The following is a 15,316-nucleotide window of genomic DNA, read 5'->3' as shown; positions in this document are numbered from 1 at the left end:
CTGCCACTTTGTACAGACTTAGCTGTTTATGCACCTCAACTTCATAATGTAAAATTTCAAAAAAAAAAAAAAAGGCAGTATTTCCACATGCTTTATACCAATCTCTTGCAGTTTCCATTGGAAGCTTCCATTTAAGAGCCATACTGTTACTATTCTAACTATTCAAGGAAAGTTGCAAGTAGTTACTGAAGCCTTAGAGAGTGCCTATGAAAAAGAAAGCATCAAAAGACACTTCTCATGCTGAAAGGTCAACCCCAAACTAGAAAGAATTTTTAGCCTTTTTGAGTAGTCTATGGCTACCACAGAAACTTGTATGTGCGAGGAAAATTATTAGTACTCTCTGGAGAAATGCTGCACAACTTTACCACTTCCCTCACCACAGAACTTACCTTGTAAAGAAAGTAGTCTTCTAGTTTCTGCAATATTTCAGAAAGTCTAGACAAGCCTTTGGATGGCACTTGACAATACAGACTCCCATCAGAGGAAACACTGGTTACTCTGACATTGGTATATAGTGCATCTACCTGCAACAGTAAGAGTTTGACAAGAAAGGGAAAAAAAAATCCACACAAAATTTAGCAAATTTCCGAGTACTGTTTTTTGTCTATCTCAGACCTCAACAGTTGATGATTTTTCATGATTAAGGAGGAAACAGGACAATGGTACCTGTAGGTGCAGTTCAAGAGACTTGTCATACAATGCCTTCAGACAAGTAGCATTGATGTTGATATCATCTTCTCCAGAAGTGTCATAGAGAACAAGAAGAGGAGTATCACTCTTTTCCAGTATTTCCACAGCAAACATCTTGAAGCATGTCTGTGATTCCACAGCCTTTACCAGGACAGGATCATCACAGAAGGCTTCCAGTCCTGTAAGACACACCGTACCATTTTGTGTTACAGAAGTTGAACTGCACCCCTACTACTTACAGCCTATCACCATGAGATTTTTTAGTTTTCTGAGCATTCATATTGAAGTAGAAGTTCTCACTTGCTCACGCTCTGCTCATGTAAAGAAGAGATTGTTTTTGTAAACACTGTCATTCTTTTTGCATTCTTCTCTATGAGAGGAGGGTGTTGAATGACGGTCCTTTTGACCAATGTGGTTGAAGGGTGGGAATTCCACCCTCCAATCCATGGTCACCTTTCTAAAAGTATATAATAGGATGAAATAAACAAACCAGGGCTTTTCGGCCCTTGCTTTGTCTTTCTCTCAAGTCCGTGTGGTCATTTCAGTGTGGCAAACAGCGACATCAATCCACTTAATTTCTACCATTTTATTAAAGAAACATCTTTGGAGGCAGGGCAGAAATAGAAAAGACCCTCTTCAGAAAGAGTTGAGGCAAACGTGTAAAGAAAAACGGAATGCATCCCAGTATTAAGCTACCAACCAACCAAAAAAAGGCCAAGCTCATTCACAGCAATTTCACATACTTAAAATTTAATATTTTTAAGAAGTAAAAGAGGCCTACTACTTTTAGAAAGGTGAATAAATTCCAGCAGAGTATAGGAAGTCTGCAAGTATGCAAGTACTGAAAGGGAAAGGACCACTTCAAAATAATTAAATGGACTATATTTAGAAATACTGCCTAATCTAGCCACAACAGATGTACTTCATTTATGGATAAATATGTTTTGCTAGTGTACATTGCTTCACACAATGTTTCCTTCACTTCAAACATTTCCTTTTATTTCTTTAAGTTCATGTATATTAAAGGGACAAAGACATCCATGTAAGTGCAGAAACAATTAAGCTTCATTACAGAGGTACAGAATAAAATTGCCTTCTTAGTATCTAGGATTCTCTGTAAAACTCTTCTTCACATCTTTTCTTTCTTCCTTTTCCTTGTTTGCATGCATACCCGTGTCTGCTTAGACTAGCTGAGCCGAACAAAATCTATCAAACACATACAGAACTGTTACAAAAAAGGATCAGAACTCCCAGACTCACAGAGGCTTCAATCCATAATGCCACCAGTAAGCACAGCAGTAAGCACGTGTGCAGTCAGCACTGGCTTTCTCTTACCTGCCAGTTTACATTTTGCAGCTTGAAAGGGAAGCGATCGGAACTGTTTCTGTAGTCTGCACACACTGTTGCTTTCAACAAAGTCAGTGAAGCCATGATCAACATAGTATACCTGACAATGGAAAAGGGAATTAAAAGCACAATGTCATGAATATAATTTTAAGTTTGTTTAATTGAGTCTAGGAAGAATGTATTCTGTTATCACATTCTATATACAGCCACAGACAGATTACTTTTTGCCAGTTCAGTACCATTAATGTTCTCACAGAAAGCCTCCTTCTCAAGATCTTTATAAAACCATCCCCTTCAACTGTTTTACAGAATCTAAACTTTAAACAGGTACACTGCTAGAAGCATTCAGCATTTATTATCTCAAATTACATGAAAAAAGGTAATAAAGTCACAATTTTTATTTACCAAGTTTTGAAAGTGTTGAAAAGTCAAATGCCGCTTAGGTGCCATTATAAGTTTTACCTATTGTTTTTACAGCACTAAGAGAATATTTTTGATTTAAGTTTGATATAAATACTACAGTCAATGTAGCAAACTAGTGTGGAAGCTGCTACTGGCAGCAAATAACTGGAGCTAAAGTTAGAGAAAGAAGGCTTTGATGGGACTTCCTGCAACTTTTTTTTCTGTACTCTATCATGCAAAACATCTGCATAGCAAATATTAAAAGGAGGTCTGAACACTATGCCAGAATGTTCAGCAAAAGCTGCAATAAAGCAGCAGCCTCCTTTTGGCTGATAGCTCTGACTAGGGAGAAATTAGAGGCAAGCATACCACTAATTTTCTTGCCACTTCTCTAAATACAACAGTCTTTCACAAAATCAAGTTCTGACATCCCACTCCAACTTATAGCTGAAGGGTACCATACTAACTTTTAAAAAAACACAACAAAAACATGTGATATTTCAGTATTTATAAAATGGTTCAACTTTAAAAGGACGTTAAGGAGGGCTGGGTGGCCTAACTGGTGAACGAAACACAAATGTTAAGGCGGTATCATTAATACTGACTAGACAAGAAATAACTGAGAAGTTTTAAGCTTTTTTTATACTTCTAATATACATTCTAATTTCATTGCAGATGGCAAGAAGAGTCTGTTTGGCAGAGGAAAAGTTTAACAGAGGAGTTAAATAATGTCAATGGGATTTAGCTAAAATGCACATGACATAACTCCCAAAATACTAGATCTGCCTGGAAGGGGAAAGTATACTCTTTTTTTTTTTTTTGCTATTTAGTGGATGTGAGAGACACTTCAGTACAAGACTTCAGACAAGATCTAGCAAATGAATGTCTGTCCTTTCCTTTCTCTTCCTGTGCTCCCTCAAACCATTCCTCCTATCAAAGGTGTATTTTCAGTACGTAAGTACTATAGGGTCCAGCTCCTTTTAAAACCAAAACCATAACTCCCAAATTCAAACTATTTATGGAGAAAAATCTGAAAGACCATTTAATTTTGTCAATCACATAACTTCTACAAGGTCCAAGTTTCTCATATACCTGAAAACAGAAGCAGTTCAGGGCAAGAAAAGAAAGAATACCAGTGCAGCATATTTAAGAATTGACTGTGTATCTAAAAAAACAAGCTTGTCTCAATTCTTTCTCCAAGTCCCAGAAGAGGTAATTGCTTGCCTTTACTCTGTTGTCTTCTAGAGAAATTATCTGTGCACGTAACCAGGCATCTTCTTCAGCATGTACTGCAACAAGTTGCCCAACATTCAGAGACTGAGCTGGTGACACTGTACTGTTCTGACAGTAGTATGCTTTCATTTCATCTTCCATTTGTTCCTGGGCACAAGAATAATCTTTGCCCACATACCTACAATATTTTACAAAAACAAACAAACAAAAAACCACAAGAGTTGGGATGCAACTTCAAAAAGCTGAATAAAAACATAAAAACATTTACATGCATACATATGATATACATTTTCTAAGACATTTGTGCCCAAACTCTTCTCTTTTTAGAGAAAAAAAGTTACTCTGTGCATAACGAACACCATTTTAATCTGGTTTTCACTAAGGTTGCTCCAACCCAAAGCATCTAAAGTATCTTTAAAAATTAGCTGTTAAACCAAGTGCTGTTTGGTTTAACAACTCTCTAACTCTAACCAACTCTCATACTCCAGATTTATCTTACTATTTGGTTGCTGACCTAATGGTTCATATTAATGCAGTTTGTGTTACACAGGTCTTGTTAAATCAAGTATATAAACTTTCTGGAAAATTCAAATGGGAAGTTCTGAATACTTCAGAAACAAGTTAGATTAGAGCAGAGAAAAGGAAAACTTACCCACAAATTTGTTTATTAGCTACTGTTTCAGCATGATACTACTCAATTCTACCACATAGTTTAGATTATATACCTAGAGATAGTGCAAATATTGTAATATAACTCTGTTATAAAGATTATGTTAAATCTGACCATATTACAGGGAACTGTGATTTTCCTATAAATAACCTTTTTGTTTCTGTGCAAGCATTCATCTACTTCGTAATGTAATGGAGGTAAAGTGGGGTGACCATCACATATGTGTTACTTAAAGGTTTCTTGAACATACCTAATAGACAGTTGGAGTTAACAGAAAGCAGAAGAATATTTCAGGATTTCCTGCCTCACTCACTATTTTATTCATTATTTCTTGTGAGAATTCAACTGCAGTACCTAGTGTATCTCTGCCTTCAAACACTCTGTTGTGTCTAGCAAATATCTAGGAGTGTTTCTATCACCTCACCTTTTTTCTGACTACATTAGAATTCTTTGAGAATTGATCCATGTTTCAAAACAGAAACAGCACCAAAACCAGCACCTTGCAGCTTTGCCTTCATTTGTACTGCAGGTGAAAGGTTTCAGACAAAAAACATAGCCACATACCAAGAAAGTAAAGAGATACTGCTCCATCCCTGAGATTGAAATAGGAATCTTGATTTTATTGGTGCAAAAATCAACAAAACCAACACCTGCTACACAGTTCTTGTGTAGGTCAGCAGAAAGAGATTGGTTAAGACATGTAAGAAAAGAAGAACCCATGCATTGTTTCCTCCCTATATGTCTCCATGAACATTTTCTTGAGCTGGCCAAGAACTCTAATCCCTTCAGGGCTAGTTTCATCATATCAGGATAAATGACCTTGGCCATGAAGTACATGGATAACCCTGAGCAGTAATTTTTGTAACTAGGATCAAGAAACCACTAATTATCATCATGCACCTACAAAGAGTTGACAAACTGAGAAACTTCAGTACTGTCTAAATAGCATGGTTCAAAATTTGGGAACTGCTGCTTTCTAGAGAAATTTTTACATAATCACCCTTAGCTCAACAGTGTCATATGGTTTTTTAAGCCATGGTACTCAAAGCATTCATCCCAAATACTTAGTGGAAACATCCTTAAAATAACAGACTTGAAAGATATGAACTGTTACTCAACATAATTGTTGTTACACAACAATAAGTTATAAATGATGCCAGAACTAGAAGTGTACTGGAAAATTTTGTAGAGTTGAATCACACATGCATAGCAGGCTAGAAGTAATATAACAATCCATATCTTACACTGTCCCCTTAGACTAGGCTGATTAGGAACCAAATCAAGACACACTAGTAGTTTTTTGGTGGATTGAAGTTCATCTTTCCATAAGTAGCATCTGAGTGCACTCAAGTCATGCCTAGTTAGTGTAAGTTATAAAAGTAAAAAGTATTTTAATAAGCACAATAATCGTATCTGAATATTATTTTGTGTTGCAGTGGGATTATTTTATAAAGTCTTCCAATGGCTAGTCAAATCTGCCTTAATTCTCAGACAAGCTAAACTAACAATATAAGTGGTTGTTTCGGGACAGAAAAAGTTTCAGAAAATTTCTATTTAAACACACAAACAAAAGGATTCCTAATTTTCATTAGCAAAATAAATAAATAATGAAGTCCTGAAACGTCCTGTTCATCTATTTGTTTCTGGCAGACCCACACAGTATTAACATGTGGATTTATAAGTAAAGCAAAAAAGGTAGGTTCCAAAATACAAACTTGCCTAATTAGGACCTCATTAGTGTTTTTCAATTCCAACACCATGATGGACACAGATCCTTCTGATGGAATGACTAGAGAAGGAACAGTTATGTTTTCTAGATACTGGTCCTTGGATTCTTCATAGTGCTGTTCAGCTGTGGCCTTAACACCATCATGCCTCTTGACTTTCTCAGTGACATTCAGATTTTCATCAATGCATCTTTGGGGTTTAGCATAAAGGATTGCCCTCCTGGGGACTTCGGATACGTAATCCACAGTACATACATCTGACAGCAACTCTAGATTATTTAGAATGTCTTCTGGAAATTTTACTTGGTAAGCATCTTGGTACACTTTGGGAAGTGCATGAGCCCAAAGACCATTGGAATACTTCAGCAAGATGCTAACAACTTTTGCCTTGAAGTCGCTACTGAGTGATGCAGGTGTGGTCACCATATTTGGTTTTAACAAAGGGTCTGCTTTTGATGAAGTAACATTCTGAGATGCCTTTTCTTGCTCAGTATCACTTTTTGCTACTGGTGGTATTTTCTTAGCAGGATAAATAAGTCCATCCATTGGATCACCTCGGTGTGTTTTTTCCACCTATGAAAACAAAAAAGAGAGTCAATAATCAGTTGCATCTCTAACACGAAATAATTTTGCCAATTATGCTTTTATAACATGCATTTTATACAGATTTTGAAGAGAACATCCACAGGGAGCTAAGCTTGAGGCAGTTACTACAGGTTAGCATTTCATGTAATGCTTCTCCTCTGTTATGAAGGGTTCTAAATACATATGAGTGCATCAGTAATAAGCAAATATCTAACCTGTGCAATACAACTTGGATGTGTTGACAAAGAAGTACAGCCTTCTTTCCTCCCAGGAGGACCAGAGGATGGTGACACTTTTCATAAATTTACACCTTTTTCACATTAACCTCCCCTATCTTCCCCACAGGCAAGCAGATCATAAACCAAAGTTTCTCTCAGTTTACTGAGGGAAAGGAGATTTGATTCTATACTTCAGAAACAAGAGGACACTTGCCAGGCAGTGCTGTCAGGCAGGCTATCTATCTGCTGTCAAGGTTAGGGAATTGTTTTTCTTTACAAAGTTCTAAAATTAAGGAAGAAATTTCTGGTTTGTAATAAATTTACTAATAGAATTGATTAGACCCTTTAAAATCATGACCCCAGCTTCCTTCAGAGCCAGGTATTTTGCCAGTCCCTACATATCCACCCTTTACTAAAGTCAAGATTATGCTTACCAAATAGTCTGAAGTCACAACGTTGAAAGTACTGTTTGAGAACTGTAGCCACAAACTCACAATAAAATTCTGCTTCCTAAAGCTTTGCAGTTTCAACCTAGATTGATCTAATCATAGCTTAGCAGGAATCTATGTAAAATTGAGATAACAAAAGGTCTTAGTGTTTTCACATTGGTCCGAAAGCAAGAAAAATAAAGAAATTTACTAAGGTTTATGTAGCTCCACTTTGAAGTTCCTTCCTCAGAGGAAGCAACTCTAATCAAAGTCACTTTCAAGAGCAGATCAATGAAAAAACATATAGAAACTGAATTACTTGCTACTACTCAGCATTCACCTCCACCCTATTGTCAATATCCATCAGAACTTTACAAACCTTGCCCAAGTAATTTGTTGCACATCTGCCCTAGCAAGATACAATCAAAGCATAATGAACAAGACTTCAAGTATTATCTTACAGAAAAACAGTAACACATCTCACTCATTATCAAGAGAACATTAGCAAGAAACAAATACTGAGTTACAATACATTGAAAAAAAATAAAATGGCATTTGCTGTGTCTAGAACCATGTACTTGATCCTATGTATATACCTCATCACACATAAACAAAATTGCCACATGATGATCTGAGTTAAGAGTCAGGAAATTAACTATGTAAGTGCATTTCCATACACTTGCTCTGCATTGCATTGTCTAGGCTGGTGCCAAAAAAATCTGTGAAGAGGTTCTTGGAATAGGTCTTGGTCAGCTTCCATGAACACTAGCATGACACAAAGGAAATAGTTTTCACAGATATAACAAAATGTTAACTATGTTAGAGAACCCTCACATATTCCTGGTAGCATGCCTAAATTATGCTCCATAAGCTAAAAACCAAAATAGAAATACCTTCTGCAAGAATAAGACATAAGAAAGCAAAGTTCTTGGGCACCTCTGCTAATCAGCTTGATACAAGAGACAATAAATATGTCTGGCAATGAAATCTAGAAGGACCAAAGATGCCTTCACTGATTCCTGACAGAGAACACCTGTATTTGTACCCTCTGATATGAAGAATTTTACTGTGCTATTTGTACCATAGGAGAAGAAAGGAGTTCAGTTAGAAACAGGACGAAACATAAAACTTACCAAAGTCTTTCAAAGGCTTTGATACATGGTCAGGAGACCAAAGAATATCAAATCACACAGACAAAAAAATCAGAGCATGCCATCTTGGCAAATAATGACATCCTAGATAGAGAGGATGTCATAAGGAAGTCCCATGTGTCCATGCACAAGACTGAGGAATTTATTTACGTGACCAGCCAAGGAAACTTCTAGCTCTAGAAAATACTTAACGTTATCAAGACAACAATTTGTTTCAGAAGGGTGTGTTGGAATGTATGGCAGTTCATCCTGGAAGAAGCTGGATGCAGAGGTCTACCTTTATGTATCCCTTTTCTTGGTTAGTGCTTTTTAAATAGACCTGCAACAGAGCTGAATAAATTTTTGCTGACAGGACTATAAACCCTTATACACTAAAAACCACCAGCAGACAGAGGAGAGAAGATCCTCAGAGATCTCTAAGCCTCTTACCTCCAATAATAGCCCTGAGGTTTTCTAGGCACTGAAGTTCAGTTTTGAAGAGACTGTATATGCTGACTGCGCAAATCATTTAGAGACAGCAAAATGCCATTTCAATAAATTGTTCCAGATTACTTCAGTATAAGGAAGCACAGGTTGACATCACTAGAATCACAGAATCATAGGATATCCTGAGTTAGAAGCAACCCACAAGAATCAATGAGTCCAAATCCTGGCCCTACACAGATGATCTCCAGGAATCATGTGACCTTCAAGGCCACAGAAACTTTTAATAACAAGCAAATGGCTTCACTTTTGAGCAGTATGTCAAAATAGCCACTTCTTTCTTAAGCACAAATGTCTCAACCAGATTTTGAGCTTATAGCTCTGCCTTCAAGGTACTTCCCATTAGTATGGTTGACCAGCTCTGCAAGTACATTATTATTCTGGGAAGTACTGAAAAACACCTGAGAGACAACACAGTCATACATCACAGCCAGCACAGGTTTCCTGAGGGTGAAGTCCTGCTTGTCAAACTTGATTTCATTTTATGACAAGACAACCCACATAGCTGATCCAGTGGATATAATCCTTTTGGTTTTCAGTAAAGCTTTCCCGGCTCTCACAATGTCCTTCTGGACAAAACATCCAGCACGCACCTGGATAAGCACATCATGGGGTGGGTGAGCAAACAGCTCACAGGTCTGGTGCAAAGGTGATGTGTTAGGACTGAAATAGTGAATGGGTGACATCAGACTGGAGACCTGTCACTGGTGGGGTTCCACAGGGCTCCATCTTCAGCCCTGTGCTCTTCAACATCTTCTTAAATGAACTGGATGCTTAGTAACCCTTGGAAGGAGTACTAAGCAAGTTCACAGAAGATAAACAACTGGAAGAAGCTGCTGACTCCCTCAAAAGCAGGGAGGCCTTGCAGACTGACCTTCATCAATTAGAGGACTGGGCAACCACCAATAGTACGATGTTTAACAAGGGAAGTGCTGGATTCTGCACCTGGGATGGGATGTGTGTATAGACTGGGGAACAAGAGACTGGAGAGCAGCTCCATGGAATGGGACCTGGGGGTCCTGGTCAATGGCAAGCTGAGCATGAGTCAGCAGTGCCCTGTAAGCCAGGAGGGCCACCCATGTCCTGGGATACAGCCAGGCAAGGGAGGGGATGGTCCCGCTCTGCTCTGCACTGGGGCGGCCTCACCTCCAGTGCTGGGGGCAGTTCTGGGTGACACAATGGAAAAAAGACATTGAGCTGTTAGAGAGCATCCATAGGAGGCCAATGAAGGTAGAAAGGGGCTGTAGGTGAAGGGTGTATGAGGAGTGGCTGAGGTCATTTGGTCTGTTCAGCCTGGAGGAGACTGAGTTGCAGTCTACAACTTCTTTGTGAGGGGAAGAGATGTGGCAGGCATTGATTTCTTCTCTCTGGTGACCAATTACAGGGGCAGAAGGAATGGCATGACGTTGTGTCTCGCAAGGTTTAGGTTGGATAGCAGGAAAAGTCTTTCACACAGAGGGTGGTTTGAGCACTGGAACAGGCTCCCCAGGGAAGTGCTCACAGCACCAACCCTGACAGAGTTAAAAAAGCACTTGGACAACGCTCTTAGGCACGTGGTATGATTCTTGGGGATGTCGCTTGCGGGGCTAAGATTTGTATTCAACAACTGTTGTGGGTCCCTTATTATTCAGAATATTCAGTGATTCTGTCACCTCTCCATGCCTCTTGTCACCTCTCCGTTATTACAGAGCACAAAGCAGAGGCAACAGCTGGCAGAATGAACAGCAGGGCAACAGAGAGTGAAGCTGCTCTACACAGTAGAATAGGATTTTTGTCCTGGGCTTGAATAACAGAGGCAGCTCTTAAAAACTGAAATCTGGAGACTTAAATAATAAAACTTCAAATAAAAAAAATACTCCCAAAATAAATACTGACACTGCAACTGAGTGGAATGCAGAAGAGCAAGTCCCCTTGTTTTTATACACATATAGCGAGGACAAAGGCAGACATGCTCCTGTATGTGTTGGTAGGACAAAAGCTTTGTACATACATGCTTGACAACATTCAAAAAAACCACCGCACTAACATACATAAATTAGAGAAAGTATCCACTTTCCAATGCCAGCCTTGCTTAATTGTGTGTACAGTGGTAATATACTGGTAACCTCCTGTAGCATCAACAGTTTCCAAGAAGGAACTGGAAAAAAACACATCCTTGAAATGAGAGTTTCTAATTAGAGTAAAGCTTACATTCAAACTAGCATATGGTGTTATTTCCTGCCATTCTTCTGCAAGGTAGGAAAAGAAAACCTGCAAAGGAAGTTAGCATTTAATGTCAGTGACAGAGTCTCATCTTATGTGGCAAACAAGAAGTCTGGCTCCACAGTTCTTGGTATCCAACAGGTTCTCAAACATGGCTCTAAAATACAAATCAGAACTATCACTCTGATTCGATGAGAAGAATTTGTCAGAAGTACGGTGCAGGAGTTCTTTCAGATTTGATTTAAATATGCAACAAGGAAGCCAACTGCCATGGCATACATACCACAGATGTTACACAGAAACATTTTAGTGATAGGCAACTTCGACAAACAGTGTGAAGGCAACTCTCATGTACCTGACTTTCCTCAAATGTACATGATTTTCAACTCCCAGCAAGCTGGAGCTCAAAGCAGTGTGGAAGGTATTTCTGGTCTTGATCAGCACTACCTTGTATCCACACACTGGCTGACACCATCTCTTCTCTGTCACTGACAGCCACCACAACTTCAGGTCCCATTGGTTTTGCCCATCCCTCTATAGTACAGGTCTCCCCAGGCAATGGTGAGATGCTGCTTCAACATTAACACTCAGCTCCTCCCTGTTCTTCCAAGTAGCTGCTTCTGAAAGCAGTAGAGTTTAAGCTACCAAACTGCTGAGTATGTGTCCAGAGCAACCAAACCTGGGGAAAAGAACAGACTTGGCCAGTATTCTTGAAAGGCTGAAGATCCCCACTGCACATGGTGGCATCACTCAATAAGGAGCTTTTCCTTACAAGGATGTGAAGCTTCTTATATCATCCAGTTACAGCTAATCCTTGGAATCCATTCCAGCTTCTAGTCTGATATGCATTTAATTATTTTGCATGGGAAGTTATGATACCTATCTTCTTACCCTAAACAACAAAAGATCACATCGAAACATTTATTTTAGGCAAGCCTCATGTCAAGGGGAATGTGTTGGTCAGAAAAGCTGCAGCATGTCGATTGTTAAAAAAATGACTGGATACAGACCTGGACAGACTGCATGAGCATGGGGCTTGCATCAGGTAATCAAAAGAGGTCCCTTCTAATCTCAGTGATTCTGTCTCTAGTAGTCACTTCTTCTGTACTTAACTGAAATGTTAGAATACAAGTCATACCGGGTATATTTTTGTATTTTCTTTTGCTGTTAAACTAAAGAATCCCTACTGTCAGGATATCCTCTGTTCAGGTTCAGCTCATGCTCAGGGCTGGGACAGTAAGCTCTATAAAGTTCAGGAGTGTCTTTAGATTGCCCCCTTCTGCCTGTCCTCTTTGCCCTCCCACTTTGTTACACTGCACATCACAGTGAAGATACTTGTTCTCCAGCTTCTTGTGCTTACAAGACTCTGGCTTCTGAAAATGCACAACTACAAAGGAAACTGTGATGCAGTTAAGACAGCTGAGTCAATCTAACAACTCCATACTATTGAGGGTTAACCCTATTCCTCACATCTTTATGCCAGCACTGAGATAACCAGACAACTTTGTCAGCAGTTCTTTTTGGTTGTAACAACCTTTACCTCACAGTGCATTGAAGTTCTCCAAAAAGGTCAAAAAAGTACAAGATATAACACACAGGAGATACATGGGTTGCAGGAATAAGGGAAGATGCTGTCATACAGAGTCTGACTTCATTTGGTGGCTTACCATGTTGTCTAACCACTCATCACCAGGACTGAATTTCAGGTGTATTGCCTGTTCTAACACTATGTTTGGACAGCAAAGTTATTCTGGACCTTCTGTGCTCAACTGGCTCATTTCCACACGTGCTACAACACCTCAGTGAGGTGGTACCAACTGTAGTCTGCTCTGTGCTGAAGTATATACAGCACATATAATTACATTTTAGATAGAACACGTCTTCTCTGAACTCTGTTCTAAATGCCTAGTGGCTCTGTGTCTAAGCACCGATTTCTTCAGTGACCATGGCAAAAGGAAGACATCATAATTCAAGAGATCATCTACTGGAAACAGCTTTTAGGGTTTGTGTAAAACTGTGAGCTTTCATTCACACATACTACCAGATGTGACAGCCTGCTCCGTTGTCTCCTCCTTGTGTGCAAAGTACTTTACAGTTGGATTTTTTCTTTCAAGTCTGTTTCTCTGTTTAGAAGGATGACTTTTGCTTCACACAGCTTAACTGTAATATAGAAATTCCTTCTCTGAGAGCAAAGAGCTGACAATAACAAAATTTTTCAAGGAATACAACTCTCTACTGTGGCAATCCTTTTCTATTTGAATCCTTCTCTTCCCTGATCTGTTGAACAGGTTGAGCATACCTGTTTCATTTCTTCTGAATGTTGCAGAAAAAACTAAGCATTAGTATGTAGTACCTATTTTGTTAAGATATGGTGTACTGCCCAGGACCAGATTCAGAAAACAACAGTCTCAGTCCTCTTTCTGTCAATTTGTTTACCATCTAATCCTGTCCTCCCAAGCCTTTAGTTTCACTTTCTGCAAAAAGTCACAACACGTATAAATGTAAAATATGAATAATAATCTGGGAACTAAATACAGCTAAACAAAGATAAAATAAACAAAATATCCTACCAATCAATTAGGCAACATCTTGTTGTTTTATGCAGGTCTTGTCCTTATCTAAAAAGTCCTCTACCTTTCTCTAGGGATAAACTTAAACTTGTAGTGACTACTACCAAAAAAAAAAGACCAAACCAAAAGCCAAACAACAGACCAATCGAACATTCCCAAACCAGTGAACAAAAAATGCTAATTTCTCCCTTAATTTCTCCCTTAATTTCTCCGTATTTTTTCCCCAGTTATGTATTTTCAAGACTGACAGACTGCAGGACCTGTCCAACACCTTACCAGACATCCAAGAGACTAAGAAAACTAAGAAGAAGAAAGAAAGTTAAGAAAGAAAGAAGGGAAGTTAAGAAAACTAAGAAGAAAACTAAGCTTTCCTTTACCCTGTAAAGCCTCCTCCTCATAATAAGCAGCTAGGCAAATGTTCTCCAGTCTGAGGAGCCTTTTCACACAGCATCAGGCAATACAGTGTTTAAGGTCACTAAAGAATATGCTTACGTGTTACATATTGTTTAGCTCCATGTTTATTATTAAAAGCAGTAAGACCGAGGAATGATAGATTACAGATATAAAACTGTCCTCTGACAACAATAGATTAATAGTTAATCTGGTATGTAGCCAGAGCCAGTAGAGTATTTTATGGAAAGGAACATCTTTGTTCTAAAACTGCTGAAAAGGAAATGCATCTCTTCCAGCACAAGTGGAATTTCAAAATTCAGAATGGTAGTGTTATTTTTCTACCAGCTCCTTCAGAAAACAGACAGAAAGACTAAAGCAGTGACTACCACAAGATAACCAGAATTAATTCAACATGCATACATCCCTTCATTCTGGCAATTAAAAGGTGTCTGCTTGTTATTCATTCTACAAAAAAAACCAGCTCTAGGATTGGTGTTTCCACCAAAACATTGAGTTTTATAAACATGGAAGAACTTCTGAGGCACAAGGTATGATACAGTCTGACATCAGGACATCTGTCCTGATGGATGAAATGCATTTTTGGCTGTAAGTGACCCACTGTGCCACTCAGACACTCACAAGTCTATGGAACAGGATGGGATTCACCTGAGAGTACCAAGATACCTGAAGAAGGACTTGCCAAGCTGCTCTCTGTCATTTATCATCAGTCCTGGATAACCAAGGAGGTCTGATGACTGGAGGTTGGCTAATATGATGCCCCCTCACAAGAAGAGTTAGAAGGAAGATCTGGAGAACTACAGGCCTATCAGCCTGACCTTGGTGCTGGCAAAGGCTATGGAACAGATTATCTTGAATGTGATCACAGAGCATATGCCAGACAACCAAGGGATCAGGCCCAGGTAGCATGGGTTTGGGGAAAGGCAGGTCTTGCCTGACCAACCTGATCTCCTTTTATGACCAGGCGACCTCCCCAGAGGATGACAGAAAGGCTGTGGATGTTGTCTACCTAGACTTGAGCAAGGCCTTGGACACCATCTCCCACAGCATTTTCCTGGAAAAGCTGGCAGCCCACGGCTTGGACAGGAGCACTCTTTGCTGGGTTAGAAACTGGCTGCACAGCCAGGCCCAGAGTGCAGGTGAATGGTGCTGCATGCAGATGGGGGCTGGTCACTTGTGCTGTTGCTCAAGAGTTACCG

General features: G+C 39.2%; 1 protein-coding gene across 6 annotated transcripts in view; it reads right to left on the bottom strand.

The window, feature by feature from the left end:
• TDRD7 (tudor domain containing 7) overlaps positions 1–15,316 on the bottom strand; it is a 46,377-nt gene that overhangs the window by 7,088 nt on the left and 23,973 nt on the right. For all 6 annotated transcript variants that reach the window (XM_063422123.1, XM_063422121.1, XM_063422122.1 and 3 more), the window contains 5 exons: positions 6,062–6,642; positions 3,664–3,850; positions 2,026–2,137; positions 667–869; positions 390–524 (listed from right to left, as the gene is read on the bottom strand). In XM_063422123.1, coding sequence (XP_063278193.1) covers positions 390–524; positions 667–869; positions 2,026–2,137; positions 3,664–3,850; positions 6,062–6,642 — 1,218 coding nt within the window. The remainder of the gene's footprint in view (positions 1–389; positions 525–666; positions 870–2,025; positions 2,138–3,663; positions 3,851–6,061; positions 6,643–15,316) is intronic.

The sequence above is a fragment of the Prinia subflava genome, chromosome Z (assembly GCF_021018805.1).
Source record: "Prinia subflava isolate CZ2003 ecotype Zambia chromosome Z, Cam_Psub_1.2, whole genome shotgun sequence".
Taxonomy (NCBI): Eukaryota; Metazoa; Chordata; class Aves; order Passeriformes; family Cisticolidae; genus Prinia; species Prinia subflava.
Note: the sequence above shows the minus strand (reverse complement) of the source record. Positions and strands in the feature narration are given on the sequence as shown.